At 41.7% G+C, this 19,582-nt stretch overlaps 1 protein-coding gene across 1 annotated transcript in view; it reads left to right on the top strand.

Moving 5' to 3' along the window:
* The window catches only part of wdpcp (WD repeat containing planar cell polarity effector), a 67,686-nt gene extending 56,736 nt beyond the window's left edge, over window positions 1–10,950 (top strand). Inside the window, exons 15-18 of the mRNA XM_071516042.1 lie at window positions 4,104–4,215; window positions 7,994–8,085; window positions 9,515–9,546; window positions 10,613–10,950. Coding sequence (XP_071372143.1) covers window positions 4,104–4,215; window positions 7,994–8,085; window positions 9,515–9,546; window positions 10,613–10,663 — 287 coding nt within the window. The 3' untranslated portion in view covers window positions 10,664–10,950. The remainder of the gene's footprint in view (window positions 1–4,103; window positions 4,216–7,993; window positions 8,086–9,514; window positions 9,547–10,612) is intronic.
* Window positions 10,951–19,582: the final 8,632 nt, after the last annotated feature.

Here is a 19,582-nt window from a genome sequence, read left to right as displayed (position 1 = left end):
AATGACAAATTTGTGAGATAAAAGAAAAAGTCCTGGCGCTTTACTCTTTCGCAGTATAGATCCAGAACCTGGGAGATCTTGAATAACCTAATGTACCTCTTGAACTGTATTTGAGTGAATTACTCATTATGTACATGACTGTGGTAATTTGTGTCCAGTGTTTATCTTGTCAAACACGTTCCTTTTTGGTGTTTTGATATTGGTATTGCTGTATTTTTGTTCATATCGAAGGACAGAAACAATAAAATCTCATTATTAGAGAGGAGAAATAAAGAAAAATCCTGGAGGATTATAAAAATATCTCACCCCAAAACAAAAGAAAGAAAGAAACAAAAAAAAACAAATATTGTTTCATTGATGCAGTATTGGTGTAGGATATAGGATTTATTCAATAGATTATGCAGCCATAAGACCAAAAGTAGTGTGAATTCAGCTCTCTGTTTTCCGCTTTTTGAATTGATCGAAATACATCATTACATACATTACAACTCCTGACTGAATTTCCACTGCGGACAGCTAGTGTCCTTCCCTGACATACATACGTTTGTCGTCAGTCACATGCTTTTGAAGCGGCAGTTCCCACGGTGCAGCTACAGTAACCTTTGTTAGCTCAGACAAATTTGCTATGTGAACACACACAAACACACACACGAGAACAGTATGTACTCATGAAAATCATAGTCACACACTACAGATGAAGAGACATTCAAATGAAGTATGGCGCCAAGAAATGTGTGTGCATGTGTCATATGTGTACAGGTGGGTGTGCAAGTGTGTGTGTGTGTGACATGGGGTGCAGGCCATATTGAATTCTGCAGTAACCTCCTCACTCATACTTTCTATGTGATGCAAATGTATTAAAACAGAGAGATGTCCTGCTCTGCTAATGTAAACCAAGGTGTTCCCTATAGCTGCTTTATTCGCAGGCCCGGCCCACCCTGGCATTTTCCTATACAAATGTCAAACGAAACCGTAACCAGTCAAATATACGTTGTCACACACACACACACACACATCCGTCACACACAGGCAAATATGCCTGCGCTCAGCACACACAGACATACACAAACTTAAACACACATTTTACACCGTGAAATTAGTTATATGAAAATATTTTTTTTTACCAGTGTGTACAACGTGTTTGTCTTCACCCAATAGTTCAGACGTCCTTATTGATCCCACGTTTCGCTAAAACTTTACAGTAGCTTTATTCCAGTGTATTAACCTGCATATGCACCTATGGGGAAGTATTGTAAATAGACAATAATCCTGTGTAAGTATGTAATGACATGTAATAAAAATGTGTTAAAGTTTTGAGCAGTAGGCAACTGCTTGTACTAACACAGTAATATTTTGACTTGATATACTTTTCTATAGCAATAACGCACAAGAGGGCATTATATTTACTGTGACTGTGGATGTGATGGTGATGCAATAGGTAATACACCTTACCGTCGGCAGCAGTCCAGTTCCCATAATCACACTGAAGAATGTCCTCGAGGGTGTTATGTAACGCTTGTGTACTGACTGACTGAAAACTTTTCTTTGAAGTAATATACATGTATATTACTTTTCTTCGAAGTAATTTACATATATGAGAACATAATAAACATAATTAAACAGGAGAAAAAACGAGGATCACTAACTAGCTCTCTAGTTACCACAAGAGTTGGTGTAGCAATGAAGGACGGCCAGCAGTGCTTTATGGGAATTATCATCAAGAATTTCCCACTGCAGGATCAATAATGTACGACTTCTACCACCACATATTACATATATAATGCATATACATGTGTGAAATATAACTTGGAAAAAATCTGAAATTCATCACACAACAACAAAACAACAAAATACAGTCAGTTCTGTCCATGGAAGCATTATTGTTTTGTAAGCAGCGGTCTGAAGGGTGCTAGACTCATAACTTACTCATATCAGTAATTGATAATGTACTTTACTTTCATACCAGCTGTCATTTTGTAAGAGTAGGTGTGGATTTTTCACATTTTGGAATTAAATGCTTCATACACTGACTTCTGCCACCGAATAAATCTTGTTTAAAACAAATATACTGCGACAATCTTCCACCTTGACAAGCGATTTAGTTTTATATTCAGTCTTCAAATCTTATTTTTCTTAGAATAAGTGAAGAAATCTGCGAAAATATTAAACTTGTTTTCAATGCAGCTTAAGACACTAGCTTAGAAATAAGGCAGATTGCTCCACTAGTACAAAGGTTGTTTTCTTATAACCTTTACTAGAGAACTCTGCTCTTTTCCAGCACCGCTCTGCTGGTCCTCAGGACTCAGAGCCTGCTGGTTTTCATTGCAGCCATCTAATCAGAGACTGTTTTACACCTGGGATACAAGGTGAATGTAATTAACTGCAATTAATTAGCTGGACGGATATAAAACCAGCAGCACTCTGGGTATCGAGGACCAGGATTGAAAACCACTGATCCAGGCTCCCGCCACCCTCAGACTATGTCAGTTAATTCAAGAAAATCCTAGATACAAATTGATTTGCATTGGAAACAAGTGAAATTATGTCATGCTACTGGCAGATTATTTTCACTTGTTTTTAAGAAAAATACGATTTTAAGACTCAACACTGGATTGAATGGTTCGTTAAGATGGATCTTTGCAGCGTACCAACGTCAGTCGGTCTTGGAATCAGATTGGGCACAGAGACACGATATTTCTATGCACATCTGCTCATATTTATGTGGCTCCTTTGAAAACCCTGATGAACAGAGATTCTGCCTTGGCTTGTACTCACACACACACAAACACACACACACATAAACGCACACACACACACACATACACACAGGCACACGAGAGCGCACACGCACATTTCGGCTTTGCAACGGTCCCTTTTGTAACGGCGTTGGAAATCGCTTATAGCCGTCTGGCTGACAAGTGTGTTGATTTGGATAGATACGGCATTGTGAGAGGGGGACTAGCGAACGAGTGCGAGGGAAGGCCTCTTTCTCTTCCTCTTTCTCTCCCTCTCTATCTCTTTTCTTTTCAGCAGCGTTTAGCCAAGAGGAGAAGCCAACTTGGTTGCCTGTTCGCCTGTCTCCCCCTCACAATGGCTGATATGACTGCAGGGCCTTTCAATGGAAGAAGAGAGAAGAGCTTTATCTTAAGATCCACTTCTCCTCCTCCTTCTCCTCCTCCTCCTCTCTCTCTCTCGCTCTCTCTCTGTGTTCTCGGTCGTCCTGATCGGGGTAAAAGCCTGTTAGCTGCAGTGTGTTGTGAAGGAGGGTGGCGTTTGTTTCTCTGCCCCTCTCAGCTCTGTCGGTTGCTCTGTTCCCACAGCCTCTGTTGCTCTTCGACTTCTGTCTCAATTCAATTCAACTTTATTGGCAGTGACTGTTGATCAGAAACAATATCGCCAAAGCAGTTTACAAAATGTAGATTTCCAAAAACCTACACACACACACAGCAGTTTCTACATACAAACCATATTGAGATGATTGATTATTAGGCTTGAAGACATGTACTGAACAATACCACATATTCAACAATATCTATATTAACATAATACGGTTCCAAAACATGTAGTGATACGAATAAGTCAGAAGACACTGAGGGCTAATCACACATTGTCGTAACCATTTTGTGTGTGTGTCTGTGCGTGTGTCTGTGTGTGTGTCTGTGCGTGTTCACAAAAACATACTAAATATTTTAATGGCTTTCGGGGGTCCGGGGTTATGTGTAAAACTACTAAAAGTTTACTTTACACCCTCTGTGCATGTGTGTGTCTGTCTGTGTGTGTGTGTGACAGTGTGTGTGTGTGTGTGTGTGTGTTATGGCCATTTTTAAAAAATATTGGAAGGCAATATGCTGCCTTTCCCTCACCTACCAAGTACTGTCTCTGTCTCTCTCCTTCTCTCTCTTTTTTATGTTTATTTCTCTCTTCCTCACCTTCCTCTCTCTCTTGTTCTGTCTACATCTCTCTCTCTCCCTCTTTCCTTTTTTTCGTCTCTCAGGTAAATGAGTAATCGAGTGCCTCTCTTTTTGACATGGAAGCGGCATGTTGGCCCTTAACCCTGTGCATGTGTGTGTGTGTGTGTACGTGTGTGTGTGTGTCTTTCCTAGAAGAGCCTCCGAGAGGGAAAAACGGTGTGTGTGGTTCCAGCCTCAGGGACAGACAGACAGCGAGGAACCAGGGTGCAACAGGACCTTCCTGTCCAGACACTCCCACTTCACAGTGAGTTACACCTATATGTGTGTGTGTGTGTGTGTGTGTGCACATGGGTATACACTTACTTTTGAGCATGTGTGTGTGTGTATATGGCTGTGTGTATATACTGTGCGTGCGTCTGTGCTCATATTACACTGTCTGCGTCTCTTTTCATGTTATCTCGAAGTGTGTGTGTGTGCGTTTGTGTGTGTGTGTGTGTGTGTGTGTATGTATACTCATGTTACAGATCAGTGTGTCCCTGTTCATGTTTTCATATTGAGCGTGGAGGATTCGCTATTGTTCTTTAGTCGTATATCTCCTGTCCTACAGCTACTCGTCATTGTCTGAATATGAATTGTATGAGAGAACGTCCGTGGCCAAATGACCCAGCTAGAGAAAAAAACAAACAAAAAAAAACTTCTCTCCCAGTGACATTTCAAATGTCAAAGCCACATCGGTTCCGGTTCTTAACGCTTCTAGCGATCCCGACGCTGAACCCCAAAACTGTTTAGCCACTTTTAAAAAGCCACCAGTGTCCGTTTTTTTACCCCGTCTGAGTCTCTGGAGCGCGGGCAAAACTCGCTGTTTAGGAGCGATTGTTTAATACACTCGTCCACATGAATGACATCTTGAAACAGTGTGACTAAAGACACACTGAAAGCATCTCTCTCTCTCACTCACTCACACACACACACACACACACACACACACACACACAAACAGATACATACAAATATAGCCATCCATGTCTCTATTATTGTAGGAGGGGGAAGGGGGGCAATTCCTTGTCATACCCCAACTAACATATTGGAGTATTTATATGGGATTTGTGTGTATTAGATAAAAAGGCGCTCTTGTTCTTTTCATCCTCATAGGCTTTTCATGGCTGTTTGACTGTAACACTGATGACTCTGCCCCCCCTCCCCCTCCACCTCCCCCCTCTTCTCTCTCTCTTTCTCCACTCTGCTTTTCTCTAAGCCCCCTCCATCCATCCCAAATCCCTTCCTATCGGCCAATTTAAACAAGCCGGGCCCAGAGAGAGAGAGAGAGAGAGAGAGAGAGAGAGAGACAGACAGAGAGACAGAGAGAGATGGTCTGTCCTAAGCTCTTTTTAAAAACAGTAAAAGGAAAGAGAGGAGAGAAAAAAAGAGTGGTAAAGAGGGTTAGGGCGATTTGGCAGCCAAAAGCCCCGGTCGTACTACCCCAGGTCTTTCCCCTGCACCGCTGACAGTGGCTAAGAAAGCAGATCCCCATACCTCCCCAAAGATAATAGCCACAGAGAGAAAGAGACAAAAGCCTCTGCCTTTTTTTTTTTTTTTTTTTTTTTTTTTGCACAATTTCCCCCCCCCTCCTCCTTTTCAACATTTTTTTTCATATTGAAGCCCCCCCCCTCGTAATCTGGTCTCCGATGAAGTTTCATTGTTTCTCATGTGAAGCCAATGACAGCTTAGCCGCGATGGAGTAGGGGAGGCATTATAGCGCGGGCGTTCTCCCGTTTGGCTCGCCGAAAAAAAGAGGAGAGAAAGAGAGGGAGACGAGCACAATGGCGGTTCGGGGGGCTCCTCGCCGATGATGCCGCCGCCGCCGCGCTCCCAAATCCGACTCGGAGAAGTGAGAGAGAGAGAGAGAGAGAGAGAGAGAGAGAGAGAGAGAGAACGAGACGGGAATCTGGGAAGCGTCCCAACGTTCCTTTGATGACTGCTGGCCCCTCTCTCTCCTCTCTTACTCCTCTGTCAGCGGCGTGGGGGAAAATGGATGCTATTTTTGTTTTTTGCTGAGCCGGAGGCCGCGGTGAAGGTGAGGCCAGTCGAGAGCGGTCGGGAGCCAAAGCGTTTACGGTTTACGTCTCCGTCTCCGTTTTAGACGCTCAGTTGACGTTCTTATCCGGAGTCAGCGAGCAGGGAGAGGCTCGGTATCTTACTCACATTTGCTGATTAGAAGACGGGTTTTTGAACCGCTACGCCAAACTGTCACCCCCAAACTTGAGCACTAGGGTTAGACTGATATATCGTATATTTAAAAAATCTGATATCGGCTTGGCCACTGCCGATATGATGGAGGTGAGGATATGATTTCACTGAGCAGCTTCAGGAGTGTCAGTCTGTAAAACCTGCAGTGAAACCTGCCCCCCCCCCCTGCCTGAAGGAGCTGTTCACACACCTAAAACTATTTAATTAGCATTGTTTTTAATACAGTTTTAGGGCCTTAGTTTTAGGGCAGAGGCATTGCGTGGCGATTCTGATGTACTAATCTGTGTGCACAAGCATTTTGCGGCGGGGTCGTCACGTGGCTCGAGGCTTTTAGCACGTTTAACATGCATTTTGAGGAGCCAAATGTCAATGGCAGGGCGCAAAGATGGAGGAGGAGATTGTTGAAATGGATGACGCCCATCGATTTACTAAACCAAAACCTGCATAAGTGCACACGGCATTTAACACCCAGAGGAAGAGCGGCCTAACTTCTCACCATGAGAAAGCCATGGCTGCTGTGTTCAAAGGCACAAGCAGAGAGGAGAGACAATTACTCTCTTTCAAATGTCAGGGATGAGGTTAAAAGAAATTATATATTGTCAAGTTATATTTATTATTATTAATATCCATATTATTTTTATCACTTCCCTATCCAAACCCGCATTGTCAAAACCTCAGCAGCCCTTCATCTCCTGGCCTCTGACTCGGCTGCAGTCTGCTCTCTCCCCTCTACAGTGTTAAAACAGCTTGCCATGTTTCACCTGGTAGATATAAACACTCAGTACTTATATTGTGCCTCAAGTGTTCTAATTTGGAAAATTGCGACTTGATTTGCATAAGTAGTCTTAATAAATCAGGCGCTAAACTGGAGGAAGCTGTGCCTGTTCAGTTTTTTTCTGCACAGTAATAATCAGCTTCTCACATGGGCCTATAAGAGTCCCATGATGGTCAAAATGTGTTTCTGAGGCTTTATCACCCAGCCAAGAAAGAAATTCTGGGGGAAACAGTGAATACTTGTAATGTACGTTAAGGTAAAGAGCAGAGGAGAGAAGAATCTAATCCTAGATCATGTGACAATCCATTCATGGCCATGTTATGGCCATGAATAGATAGCGGGGGTTTTGTGTTCACATAATGTAAGCAGCCCAGTAGTCTGCATCGGGGCAGGAAACTGACTTTATTTAATCCACAGGCCTCAGATTCAGAATCACTTTATTCACCAAGTAATCAATAATAAATGTAACAAATGGTGACACAACAACTTTACATTTGCTTTTATTCAGTGCAAGAGGGCAGTGCAGGACATACAATTATACATATCACAATACATAGTGTATACACAAAAAAATATCAATTTCTCCACCAACAGTAGCCTCAATAGACCAGAATGCAATGCAGCCACAAGGCGTTTTGAGTAAGGGACCAACTCTCACTTTCTCCCGACTTGAAAAACTCCCGCTCACCTATCACTATTGATCTCTCCTCCTACTGAATGCAACAGGTTCACATCCGTTCACTGGAGGTTGTCAAAAGGCATTCTGGGAAACGTAGGAAATCACTAACTTAAGCAGAAGTAGGCGAGGCAGGCTGAGGGAAAGTGGGTACAACAGAAAAGTAAAGTACAACACTTCATCGATGATATCTGACAGTTTAAGAGTATCGGAGAGTGGATTTTTCCCTTAATTCTCCACACTGGTCCATATGCAGCTGCATCACTGCGCAGTGAATCCTGTTCTGCGCTGTGATTCATATTTGGATTGTAGTGTTTGATCTTTAAACAAAATACAACAAGTGTTTTCCAAATGTAACCCAGTTCTCTTCTGTTTGGTCCTCAGTGGCGCTGGGAGAACCAATCAGAGGAGGCCGCAGCAGGAGAACATACGTGTCACTCTGAGCGCAGATGCCATCAGGGCATGGAGACAAACAGGTGTGTGTGTGTGTGTGTGTGTGTGTGTGTGTGTGTGCATCTGTGCCTATTTGTGTCTGATGGTGTGTGTGAGAGAATCATCTAATGCTGGAGCATAATCTTTGGTTAAAGAAAGAAAATGTATTCTCCTAATTCTAATTTTCCGTATCATAACATACGTCTATTTAACAATAAAGATAAATTCATCCTGTTACTTTTACTTCTTGGGAAACTGTATTTTTAGTGGTTACTTCATGGAGTAACAGTAGGCGAACATAAAAAATTCCCACCAATAAAACCATCACAGATCCTCCCTTCCCTTCATATAAAACCTACAACTTTACAACTTTCAAAGTGACATGAATGGCAACCAAACCATTTCCTTTTCCTAAGACACCACGATTGCATGCCGGTGACTGGAATTTATTCATTTTGTACACTACAGAATTTGTGACAGCTCAACATTATACTCAATATATTACACTGAGTCACTTTCCATGGTTGTTCTGGTACCAACCCGCCCAGTTTTGACCAGTCACTCCCCGCGTTACGTCCCGCCCCAACATCCTGTTCCAACCGGAAATAACGCCAAATTACAGAAGCAAGACGCCATGGAAACGTGTGTGTCTTAGTAACTTTAAATAAAACCACTCCTAACGTATCTCTTACGCTCGCTAAACCACCTGCAACGAGCACGTTCACCCTTTCATCAGTGCCAGCTGAGGGAGAGAGCCAGCCCATTATATTAAATCACAGCTTGTAATGTTCGGCATGTCGGTTTCAGGGCCGCGTTTTTAAGCCCCGCAACAATTCTCTGGCGACATTCAGTCTGTTTTATGCTCTAAATGTAGCCTGAGTGCTCTCCTCCGCCGGTCTCAGATGTCTGAGACGACTAACTGGTCATTTAGGAAAAATACCCATTAGGAAAACATGACTTCTTTGCTTTTTTTTTACCCCCCTCTTCCCGCTCTCTCCATTTTAATAATTCCATTTTTCAGGCGATTAGCAATTGTCTCGGTACCAAATCGCTCTGTCATTTGATAATCCGGACTGTAGGCTATTGGAAGGAATTTGCATCACCGTTTTAAATATCTGTATAAGGCACGCCGGGGTTTTAATGTCAATCATAACCTTATTAACGCACGGCTCAGAGCGAGAGAGATCGCCATGAGTGACAACAGTTTACATTCATAACCCAGAGAAGGCAACGTGTCCGACCTACTGAGTGAGCATGTAACCTGTTCAGGCATTCTGCTGGGTGTGTGTGTCTGCGTGTGTGTGTTTGTGTGTCTGTGTGTCTGCGTGTGTGTGTGTGTGTGTGTGTCTTTGTGCTGTAGGGCTGCCGTGTGTGATTATGCGTGGCTAATGTTTGGTTGTTGTACTTGTTCAAAGTGTCAAGACTGGTTTATGGGAACGTCTAACATCTTCCATCTTTCATTTCGTTTTTCAGAAATCGGTTCGATTGACAGAAATGTCGTGAATGTAAGTTGATCGTTTGGCTGAATCGTGTCTCCCTCAGTAGATCAGCTGGGGAGGCTAGTGGGAAAGATGGTACAATAGTATAGGAGTATAATTACACTATACTATACTACACGATAGTTAGTTTAATATAGTTCATTTCAAGGTGCCCTCATTTACAATGATGTCGAGTTACAAACAAGTTCAAAGTTTTAAATAAATAGGACAAGACATAGATGAGAATAAAGAAAATCAATTAAAACAGTTACACATTGAGGCAGGGAGGTTTGTGATCATGGTTTTAAATTGTCCATAGGTTAGTAGAGTATTGATTTTTAGTGTGTGTTGAAGATCATTCCAAGAATTTGGAGCACTAAAATAAAAGGCTGATTGTCCAGATTTAGACCGTGCTTGGGAGACCTTAAGCATAAGCAAGTCATTTGAGCGAGTTTGATAGGGCCCAAGGTTCCAGTCCAGCATCATTGAAATGTAGCTGGACTGTTAAGTTATAGTATAGAATAATAGTGTGATGTAGTATTCTGTGCTGCCCTACCAAGACAAAAAGCAATAACTGTGAAAGTAGTTTCACTGAAAAAATTACTATCTCCTCTCTTGACAAAAGTAATATGTATACTGATGTGGAGGGTGATTATTTTAGTAGTATTTAATGGTATCATTTTTGTTGATATGAATTCTTAACACTAGTCTCCATGTAACTTACAACACAGAGTAGCTTCTGTCCTTCGTAGGGCAGTGCAGCTCCCAGGTGTATAAAAGTGCAATTGTGCTCAATAAGCCTTCCCTGGATAAAAAAAAAGGTTAGGAATAGTGTATATGAATAGTATAGTCCAGTACAGTGTAGTGTAGCATAGATTCAGATATAGAGTATTATCAACTGGACAATATAGAAAGTACTGAAGACACTTTGAGCTACACAGCCAGATCGCAGAAGGCTTTAAATCCTTGTGCAGCTTCAAGCTATAGGATGTATAAGTAGTCCTGCTTCAAAACCAATTTACTTTTTATATGTATATATATATGTAGTATTGAAGGTTTATGGGATGTGACATTTCTGTTCATTCTCTCTCAGGAACAGGAAGACCCTGGGACGCTCCATGTGGTTCATTTAGGACTGGTGTAAAAACAAAACCTCTCCAGCTAGACACGTTATTTTTTATCTACATTTTTATACCCAATGTAATTCATTACCTCTAATGTTGCCTGGGTGGAGAACTCATTTTTCTAACCTTGTACAGAACTGCAGATGATTACACAGATGTTTGATCAAAGTAGAATAAATGAATATCTTGTATATAGGTTTTGCATTGTAAGCTTTGATAGCGAGTTGTAAATTTCAGACTGAAAGCTGAAAGCAGTGTTTGCTAAACCGAAAGCCTTTATTTTAGGACACGTATATGTATATGTATATGTATATGTATATATATGTATATGAAAGTCAAAAGTCATTTGCCGTCTAACTCTAAACCAAATGGACCTCAGAAGAAAACAGTTACACAGGGTCTTGCCTTCACAAAATGACAGAAAATATTTTAAACCTTGCCATTAATCACCCTGAAAAAATAAAGACTTCTACTATATTTCCATCACCAGTGATATTGAATGTTCCAGGCTCACTCTGTGTGTGTGTATACTGTATATATGCGTGTGCGTGTGTGTGTGTGTGTGTGTGTGTGTGTTGGCCGAGATTACGGGCCACAGTTTTATTCATGAACAGGAGCCAACCAGCGACTTTAAAGCATCGCGCGGAGCCCCTTTCCTGAACAGCAGCCATAGCCGTGTCAGAGCTGTCGACGCGCTGCGCTCACCGACTAATCTGACAGCGCCGCGCGAGCCCTAATCCCTCACTGTATCGTAATCTATTTACTTTGCATTCTAAGAGGATTTCCACCAAAAAATATACAAGAAGCGATGTTGGAAATGGACAGAAGATCAGCGAGGATGCTTTTCTGCTCCTTTTTTTTTTTGTTTGTTTTGTTAGCTTTAAAAAAAAAAATCATTGTATGTTTTTTGGGGAGTCAATCCCCTGCGAGAGGGATGGGTGAAAGGAATTACATTTCTGACTGATACTAATACTTCTCTTATGTAAACATCAAAATGTTATATTTCCCCTCCGATGATACAGTCACACAGCAGAGGCTGCTGGAGATAAGTGGCATCTGTCGTTGCCTTTAGTGCATCTCTTGACACGTTCATAATTTACAAACCAAGGCCGTATTATCTCCTGATTGTTTGACTTGACAGCTTGAATAAAAGCTGCAAAATTGCTTAACAGCCGAGCACAAGTTCCTCCCATCTCGCTGATGGCCTACACAGTAGCTTTTTTGACATGTAAACAGTTAAATCTCTTCTTTCATAATACAGCAAACAAAGTACGAGACCAAAGACGCTCTTCAGTTACCCTTTAAGCAATTATGTCGGCTTTGTAAAATCATAAATAGTTATGCTTCATTTAAAATGTGGCCAGCAGCTTTAATGTAAAGCATTACATTATGCTGAAATCTTTGCCATCTGAGATGACTCGCAGAGATAGGCTTATTAGTGGTATTAACATACTGTGCAGCGTGCCGGAGCTGTGAAACGGCCTTGTTAACATGTTGGAAATGAATCAAGCCTCCAGCACTTGCTATTATCCAGGTTATCTGGTTCTTCCTCTGTGCAACAGCTGTGTGGTGTTTGTGTGGAGGCCTTATCACATCTAATGATGGCATTGATTGGACTGATACTGCTTCCCTCTGGGGGGGTTTGCATGTTTTATAGGTTTGGTGATTGGTGCACTGATACCCACAAGTCCAGTCCCCAAAACATTATAGACTAATATGTCAGGACCATTAAAAACAACATAGAGAGATAAAATTATTCTCAAGTTACCTGGAAAAAATAACAGAGCAGTGTTAAGTTTCTTTTCATTTTGCATGTCAGTGAATAAGAATTACTTTGCAAGAGCATCACACCACAATAGCTTCTTTAAAAAAAAAAAATCAATCAATACGTTTGCCCCACTTGTGTATAGAATATCTGTTTTCATTTTCTGGCCAAACCGCAAAGACCAAAATCACTATATTTTCACTATGATACTATGGTTAGACCAACTAAGGCATAAGGCATAAGGAATTCAGGGAGATTTAAGTTAAGGTTAGGGTGAAGTTTGGTTTATAATCAACTTCAGGTGAAAATTATGACCATTTCTAAATCTGCAGCTTATCCAGAAAGTGACAACCAATATCGTATTCGCAAATTAACTTACTTTCCAAATACTCAAGAGATAGCGTTATTAGCGGCTATTAGCGGTGCAGACAGCCATGATTCTTGTTTTGCATGTTTTAAAGGTCAAAGGTCACGAGTAGGGGTTAGATTTCATATCAATAATCACACTCCATATGCTCTTAAATGACACTCACTCCACTTCTGTACCAGCAATCCTTTTCTCGTGACAGGAGATGAACGCCGGCGTCATTTTTCTCAGTTTCACGACTCGCGCTGCCACCGCTCTCTGGCTTGGTAGGGGGAAGAGTGATTTGTCAATGAAGTACGAATGCTTCACTTACTGAATAGAGAAATGTGGAAAACAATTCAGACAGAGAACCAGTGAGACGTGGAGACGGGATCCAGAGTCGGAAAGCGCCGGTGCCTGAAGGCCAACAAGTCTCCGTTTAAAGCTTTAAAGCAGGGAGAGACAAGTTGTGACTTGGGATGAGGGTCCGCCGCATCCTTTCCAGATGAGATAACACAGGCTCTTCTCAAATACCTTTTTCACCCCGACCCTCCTCTCCCTGACGCAACTCATCTACATGATCGTTTTAAGGGGAAGCGAGGGTGTAATGAGGAGCACAAAAAAAAACGCAGGAACACGGTCGTCTCCCGTTGGATATGAGTGGGAGTTGTTCTGTCCAGAAAACCTGGAAAAAAAGGAAAAGTCCCCACTCAGTGTGCTGCTTTCACCAGTCGTCTGGCCTTGTCTGATTTGCGATCAGCTGCTTCAAAGGAGGAAAGAAAGAAGGAAGGAAGTATTCGACCGCTGAATTGACCTTAGAACTGTTTCCTCTGGGTCTGAGAAAAGGCTTTGTGCCTTGTTTACTGCCAGATCTGTTAGTGATAGGATAGGTTCTGGCAATACTGTCATACTATTAAAGGACTACTCCGACTTTTTGGGAGTTCGGCCCATCGGTCACCTTAGCCAATATGTGACGAGAGCCTTGGCACCAAAATCAAACCTATGTGTCCGATACATAGCTCTGTCCCGTGCGCATGCTAACGTTTTAGCATACAGTATTTTAAGTAATCATAGGCGACTAGCATTATCCATAGTATGAAGAAAGACCTTTCAGTAATCCAAATTGGTATTGTTTTCTATATGGCCTGTAGATTAAAAACTTCTGAAAACAAAATCTCAATCTTCATCATTACCGAATTTCATTACAAATCAAAAAGCGCAAAAAAAAAATGGAAAGAAATGCCATTTCACTGTTTTCCACGGTAATTTGGTACAACATAAAGTGACGATTATGGAATTTTAAGGGTTTATTGCTATGGTGACAACACAAGTCTGGGCATTAAGGCCATAAAGTCTGTTACAGTTGATTGAGAACTGTGCAGATGTGTGCTGTAGCTGTAGTCTAAAAGCAGAATAAAAGAGTTCTGAACATTTGTGTGCCAGGGTCTGTTGCACAAGTGATTAGCAAACTGTCAAAACCCAAGTGAAAAATTATTTTATGTGACAACCTACCTAATATAAAAGTGATTAAACCCAAATTGATCCAACAATCGTTATGTAGCCTCCTCGCTTGCAGCAAGACAACGGAGATGGAGCAAGATGCCAGTTTTCCACTGCTTTGGTTCTTGCTGCAAAACCTCTCACTAGCTAGCCCAACTAGTGAAAGTGCATTATTTTTTTGTCTAATTTTATTATATTTTCGGCAAGTTTAGACGCATCTCATCAAAATTAACCAATCATCCAGACTTAGAGCTGGTAAAAGTTAGCATTTTCTCACTTCTAGAATAATGCTAGTCGCCTGTTAGCATGCAGCCTGGACTGAACTGTCTACCGGAGACACAGGGATGATTTTGGTGCCAATCCTCTCATCACATATCAGGTAAGATCGGGTGAGAGGTCAAACTCCCAAAAAGTCAGTGTAGTTCTTTAAGTCGCCTTCGTCAAACCTCACCAAAACAAAAGAAATGAAGGGAGTCAGGAGTCATGTTGAGAGTCTCAGACCTCGGAGGGAGCCGGTGTGTCGGCCTGGCTGTGCGCTGGGCCGGGCTAAACCTATGCAAACCCACCAGGAATTTCATGAATGCTCTCAGTGCCTTGTGTCATAGGGGTGACTAAGCTGCTTTCACTCCGCCAGCTTGGCTATATTGGCTGCCTGGACTCAACTGTGAAATCCCCTCATAGGAACCAATGGTATTTTCACCTTCTGTGAGTTTGGATGAGCTGGATTCAAGAGGTTGTTTTGGTGGCTTTATTCGTTTTGAGATCGTGTAGCGGCACGCACCTGTACGCTGCGTGTAAGGGACGCGCTAATCTTTGCAGTCTACATTTCAAAATCGCCAAAAAAAAAAAAAAAACAGCTCCCAGAAAATGTCTTTTGTCACCAGACGAAAACGAGTCTTAAGAGGGGAAAATAAAAGCTGCATGACCACTTTCACCACCCACAGCAATTATACCGATTTGATTGTCGTGCCCAGACTTCATGGGCATATCAAACAAAACAAGACGCGAGAGACGAGGAAAGAAAAAAAACAAAACAAAAAACCAAGGCCTTGTCTGACAAAAGCAGAGAAACCGGAGCTGGTAGCCTGGACTACACCCATGTCGGTGTACAGTTGACCCCAGATTAACCTCCCAGGTAAATATAATCCTCCTCTGTATCACCTCTCACTCCTCATACCGGCCTATGAACACACCGGGATGCCAAGGTCTGGCGACAGTCGACAGCCAATGAAAGACAAGTGTGTGTGTGTGTGTGTGTGTGTGTGTGTGTGTTTTTGCCCTCCATCGAAATGGAAGACAAGAAAACAGCCCCAGCATGCAGGCGGCTATCAGTGCATCTCCTGCTCCTTTGGATCTGTCTGTCTCTCTCTCTCTCTCTCTTTCTGTCTTTCTCTCTCTCTCTCTCTCTCTCTCTCTCTCTCTCTCTCTATCTCTCTTTCTCACACAGATGCAAATCACAACCACTCATGCAAAAATGGTCCAGCACAGTTCCAGTTCACTTCCTGGACAAGTGTGTGCAAAATGTCAGCAGGTATTTGAAACTTGGTTACCAGTCTGCCCGCATTCACACACCTTCGCCGGAGCAGACGAGAGTGAGAGAAAGAGAGAGAGGGAGAGAGAGAGAGAGAGAGAGAGAGAGAGAGAGAGGGTCAACAGTTCACAACGGGCGACGCGGCGCGATCGATCGGCCTATTGAACAGACGATCAAGGAGGGAGTCGGAGTTTAAACGCCGATCACACACATGCGTGCACGCATCAGGGTTAGACTGATACAGTGTATTGGTTTGCCAATATATCAGGAAAATATCGGCCTTTTGTTAAATATCGGATGTCAGCCGGTCGGTGGCGTCCACGATATGATGGAGGTTCCTCCCTGAGCACAGCTGCATGAAAACAGCCTGTAAAAACCTGCAGTCAAACTCTATTTTCATGCTATTTATTCATTTAGTTGTTTAATAAAGTCTTTTTGTAAGTGAATTCTTCGTCACGATGGTCTAAAGCAGTGGTTCTCAACGTGGGGTCCGGGGACCACCAGGGGTCCTTGAGGGGGTTCCAGGAGGTCCCCAGCAAATTGATGAATTTATTATTTCATTTACAAGAAGTTAACGCAGTTAGAGAATGTAGAACAATGACTATTTTGACCGTAGTTTCTCTTTTATCTCTCTACCTACAATATAGATAGTGATGGAATTCTGGACAAAATCATAGCTAACAAAAAAAATATTTTCAAATTTGGGTTCAAGGGACAAAACCTCATCAAATGGGGGTCTGTGGCCCTAATGTGGACTTAATTAGGGATCCTTGATATGAAAAAGGTTGAGAATAACTGGTCTAAAGTTCTTTTCCAGCCTGACGAGATTCAAATTCTGGGGGAAACACTGAATACTTTGGCATTTTTTTTTTTTCAATTTAAAGATGTTGAATATCGGCACAGAATATCGGTTATCGTGGGATTCAAAAGCCCATATTGTTCGAACCCACACGCACAAAAAATATTCTCAAAAGCGCTCCGAGAATTTGGACCCTTATCGCAAATAAAATAGTGTGGCGTGACAAACACAGGGATGTGCTGTTTGATTAGATTATATCAAGACACTTGATCGCTGCTAAACCGTCTCCCGGTCGGAGGAGGGTCCTGTTTCGGTCCTTGCTCCTCCCACACTCACGAGGTCAAACAGTTCAGGCCGGGGCCATGTTGGAAACACTTTGGTATCACAACATATTCTACCTGTCTTCCTTCTTTTTTTAAACAAACGGTTGAAAGGAAATTTTACTTTCAGGTGGTTCATAGCCTGATTAGTCTGCATCAGTCGGTCTGTTTTCTAGCTTTAATACAAGGAAGGTCTGTGAGAAATAAAATAGGGGTTTGATGTTAAGTACCATCTAAAAAGACATTTGGATTTGTGCTTATGTACACTGTAAATACTTCAGTAAAGTCCCTTGCATTGCACTAGTTGTCTCCACCTTTCCTTTTTATAATCATTTGCCTCTTTCCACTTGAAATAAGGCCGATAGTTTAGCCATTGCTCATCTACCAGGAAACTGAAGCAAAGGTTTGTGTTGAAGAAATCATTTGAAAGATTGAAGTTGCATCCAGAAGTGTGAAAGTTGCTGCTCCAATGAGGACAGAGGTGCACTTTAATATATTTAGTCATTTTAGTGCTAATTCTGGTGTTGAGATAAGTCGTTAAAAGTTTAAAGAAGCTGGTTTGGTTGTATTGATGCACAGAAAACTCTCCACCTACAAGACTGTTACATACTCAATGTTAACTTACTCAACTAAACATTAATGTATCAAAACTGATTTATTTTTAAAAACTAAGGTAGCCTAGGTCTACATCTAGATTATATGTATGTTTGGTAATGAATGACACCCATTTGATTGAAAAATTAGTAAAAAGAAACTGTGATTAATAAAGTACTACTACTACTAAATGTCTATATTCTGTGAAGAAAAGTCTTGCATCCTCATATTTACTGGTTAAAACATGTTTTTCAATGTGTGCCCAGTTTTCCTCTTCAAAAGATGGATGAAACTCTTTGCTGCACAGTACATTTCGGTCCATTATTTTTGGCCAAATTCAAATTTCACAATCAACATCTAGCTACAAGTATGACCCATCTCCATCACCAAACTCATTACATGTTCCTCAAGTATGTCCTGCAGCCTCTTGCATCTGAAGGCACACAGATGATGAAGGCATCACCTGGGTTTCGGGGAATTATTCTCTTATTTTCCACTCTGTTTTTAAAGGGAGCAAAAAAAAAACCAAACGTCCTGCTGTCTTGCATTGAGAGTGTATGGAGGAATTTAGAGGGAGGTTCCTGCTTGAAGATTTTCCTTAAATTGAACTGTACTATTGTTTTAAATAAAAAGGAATAATCTGATCCATGCTTGAAAAGCCACAGCGGTGCGTTCAAAGGCAAAGAAGCTTCTGCTGAGTCTTTACAAAGCATCTCTAATAGCAAGTAAGCAAGAAAATTAAATTCTGACCAATTACAAACTTATCAGAAATTTAGTTTGTTCAGCAAAGCGGTGCAAGAATTGTGACAGATGACTTTGAAGAACGAAATAATTGACATGTTAAGAATAAGACTTTTCTGGATTTCGATCATGTAATCGAATTGTTTTTCCTCAATGTTCTGGAGAATATGCATCTTTTAGCTTTGCTAGTATCATATAGTCTTTGCCTCATCTTTAACAATAAATAGCTCTGTTTAATTTGTAGCTTTGTAACTATTGTAAATGCATTCCAGCTTGAATTATGCCTACTTGACTTCCCAGCTGTAGTGGATGCATATTAAGCATCGCCCACCTTTATAACAGCAATATAGCAGGATAAAATATAATAGAAGATCAATAACCTAATATAGCAGCCTTATATTTTATTCTATCAAGCAGTTTTCTTACTGCATGTGTGGAAAGCAAAGCGCTGTTTGTTGTCTCCCTTGTTTTAATGAGGCTGAGTCTCATGATGAGGAGACATTTTCTTATATTTGGGTCCAAGGTTATAAAAAACCTTTATAGTTTGTTGGCGAAACATCGGATTTCTCAGCATTATTGTAGACTAAGTTTGCCGCGTGTTGAGGTTTAGGGTTTGTGTCGTGTGAAGGCCAGAGGCAAGTTTTCATCATCAATTATTTTTTTTATCCCATTCTCATATTCGATCCAAATTCCAAAGTAAGGAATTCGTTTGGGCTAAATTGTAAGTTGGCCTGTGTTTTCTTTGATTTATTTAGTTTTATTTATTCAACTCCTGTCGCAGGGCCTGAAGAGTGCAGAACAATCTCCTACAAATCTGACATTTTGTCTGTCTGTCGTGTGTCAGTTCAACACAGGTAGAAATCCTCAGAGGAAACCTTTATTTCTTTACTTCTCGTTTTCCCAGGCGAAACCAGCTGAAAACTGCTTCCACTGCTGGTTTCTTGTGTCTCTCCGTCCTGTTTGAAGGTGAGCAGGTGTCTCATGTGAGGCTTTGGATCTCTCAAACTCCTTAAACAATTCCCAGGATTGGTTGCAAATGTTTGTTTGATGCAAATCCGACAAATCCGCCGCTGTTTGTGGACACTCGCCGCGCCTTTTGCGCGTCTTGGCGCAAACATGTTTAATGTCCTGGTTGGCAAAGATATTTATTCAGCTGCTGCGGGTCTGCGCGTTCATTTACATAGAGAGACAACACGCGGCTGGCCGCAGACCAGCTCAAACAGGCACTCCACAGAAAGGTAGAAATAATGAAGGCCTGTATTGATAAGGCTGATGACCCGATCAGGCTGATGTGTGGGTTATCGATGAGATCAGTGGTTCCCAAGCTGGGGTTCGGGGACTCC

Source organism: Centroberyx affinis, unplaced genomic scaffold (genome assembly GCF_046629955.1).
Source record: "Centroberyx affinis isolate AG114_WGS23_722 - 3 ecotype Tasmania unplaced genomic scaffold, CSIRO-AGI_Caff_v1 ptg000391l_1, whole genome shotgun sequence".
NCBI classification, from domain to species: Eukaryota; Metazoa; Chordata; class Actinopteri; order Beryciformes; family Berycidae; genus Centroberyx; species Centroberyx affinis.
This window is presented reverse-complemented; position numbering and strand designations above follow the sequence as displayed.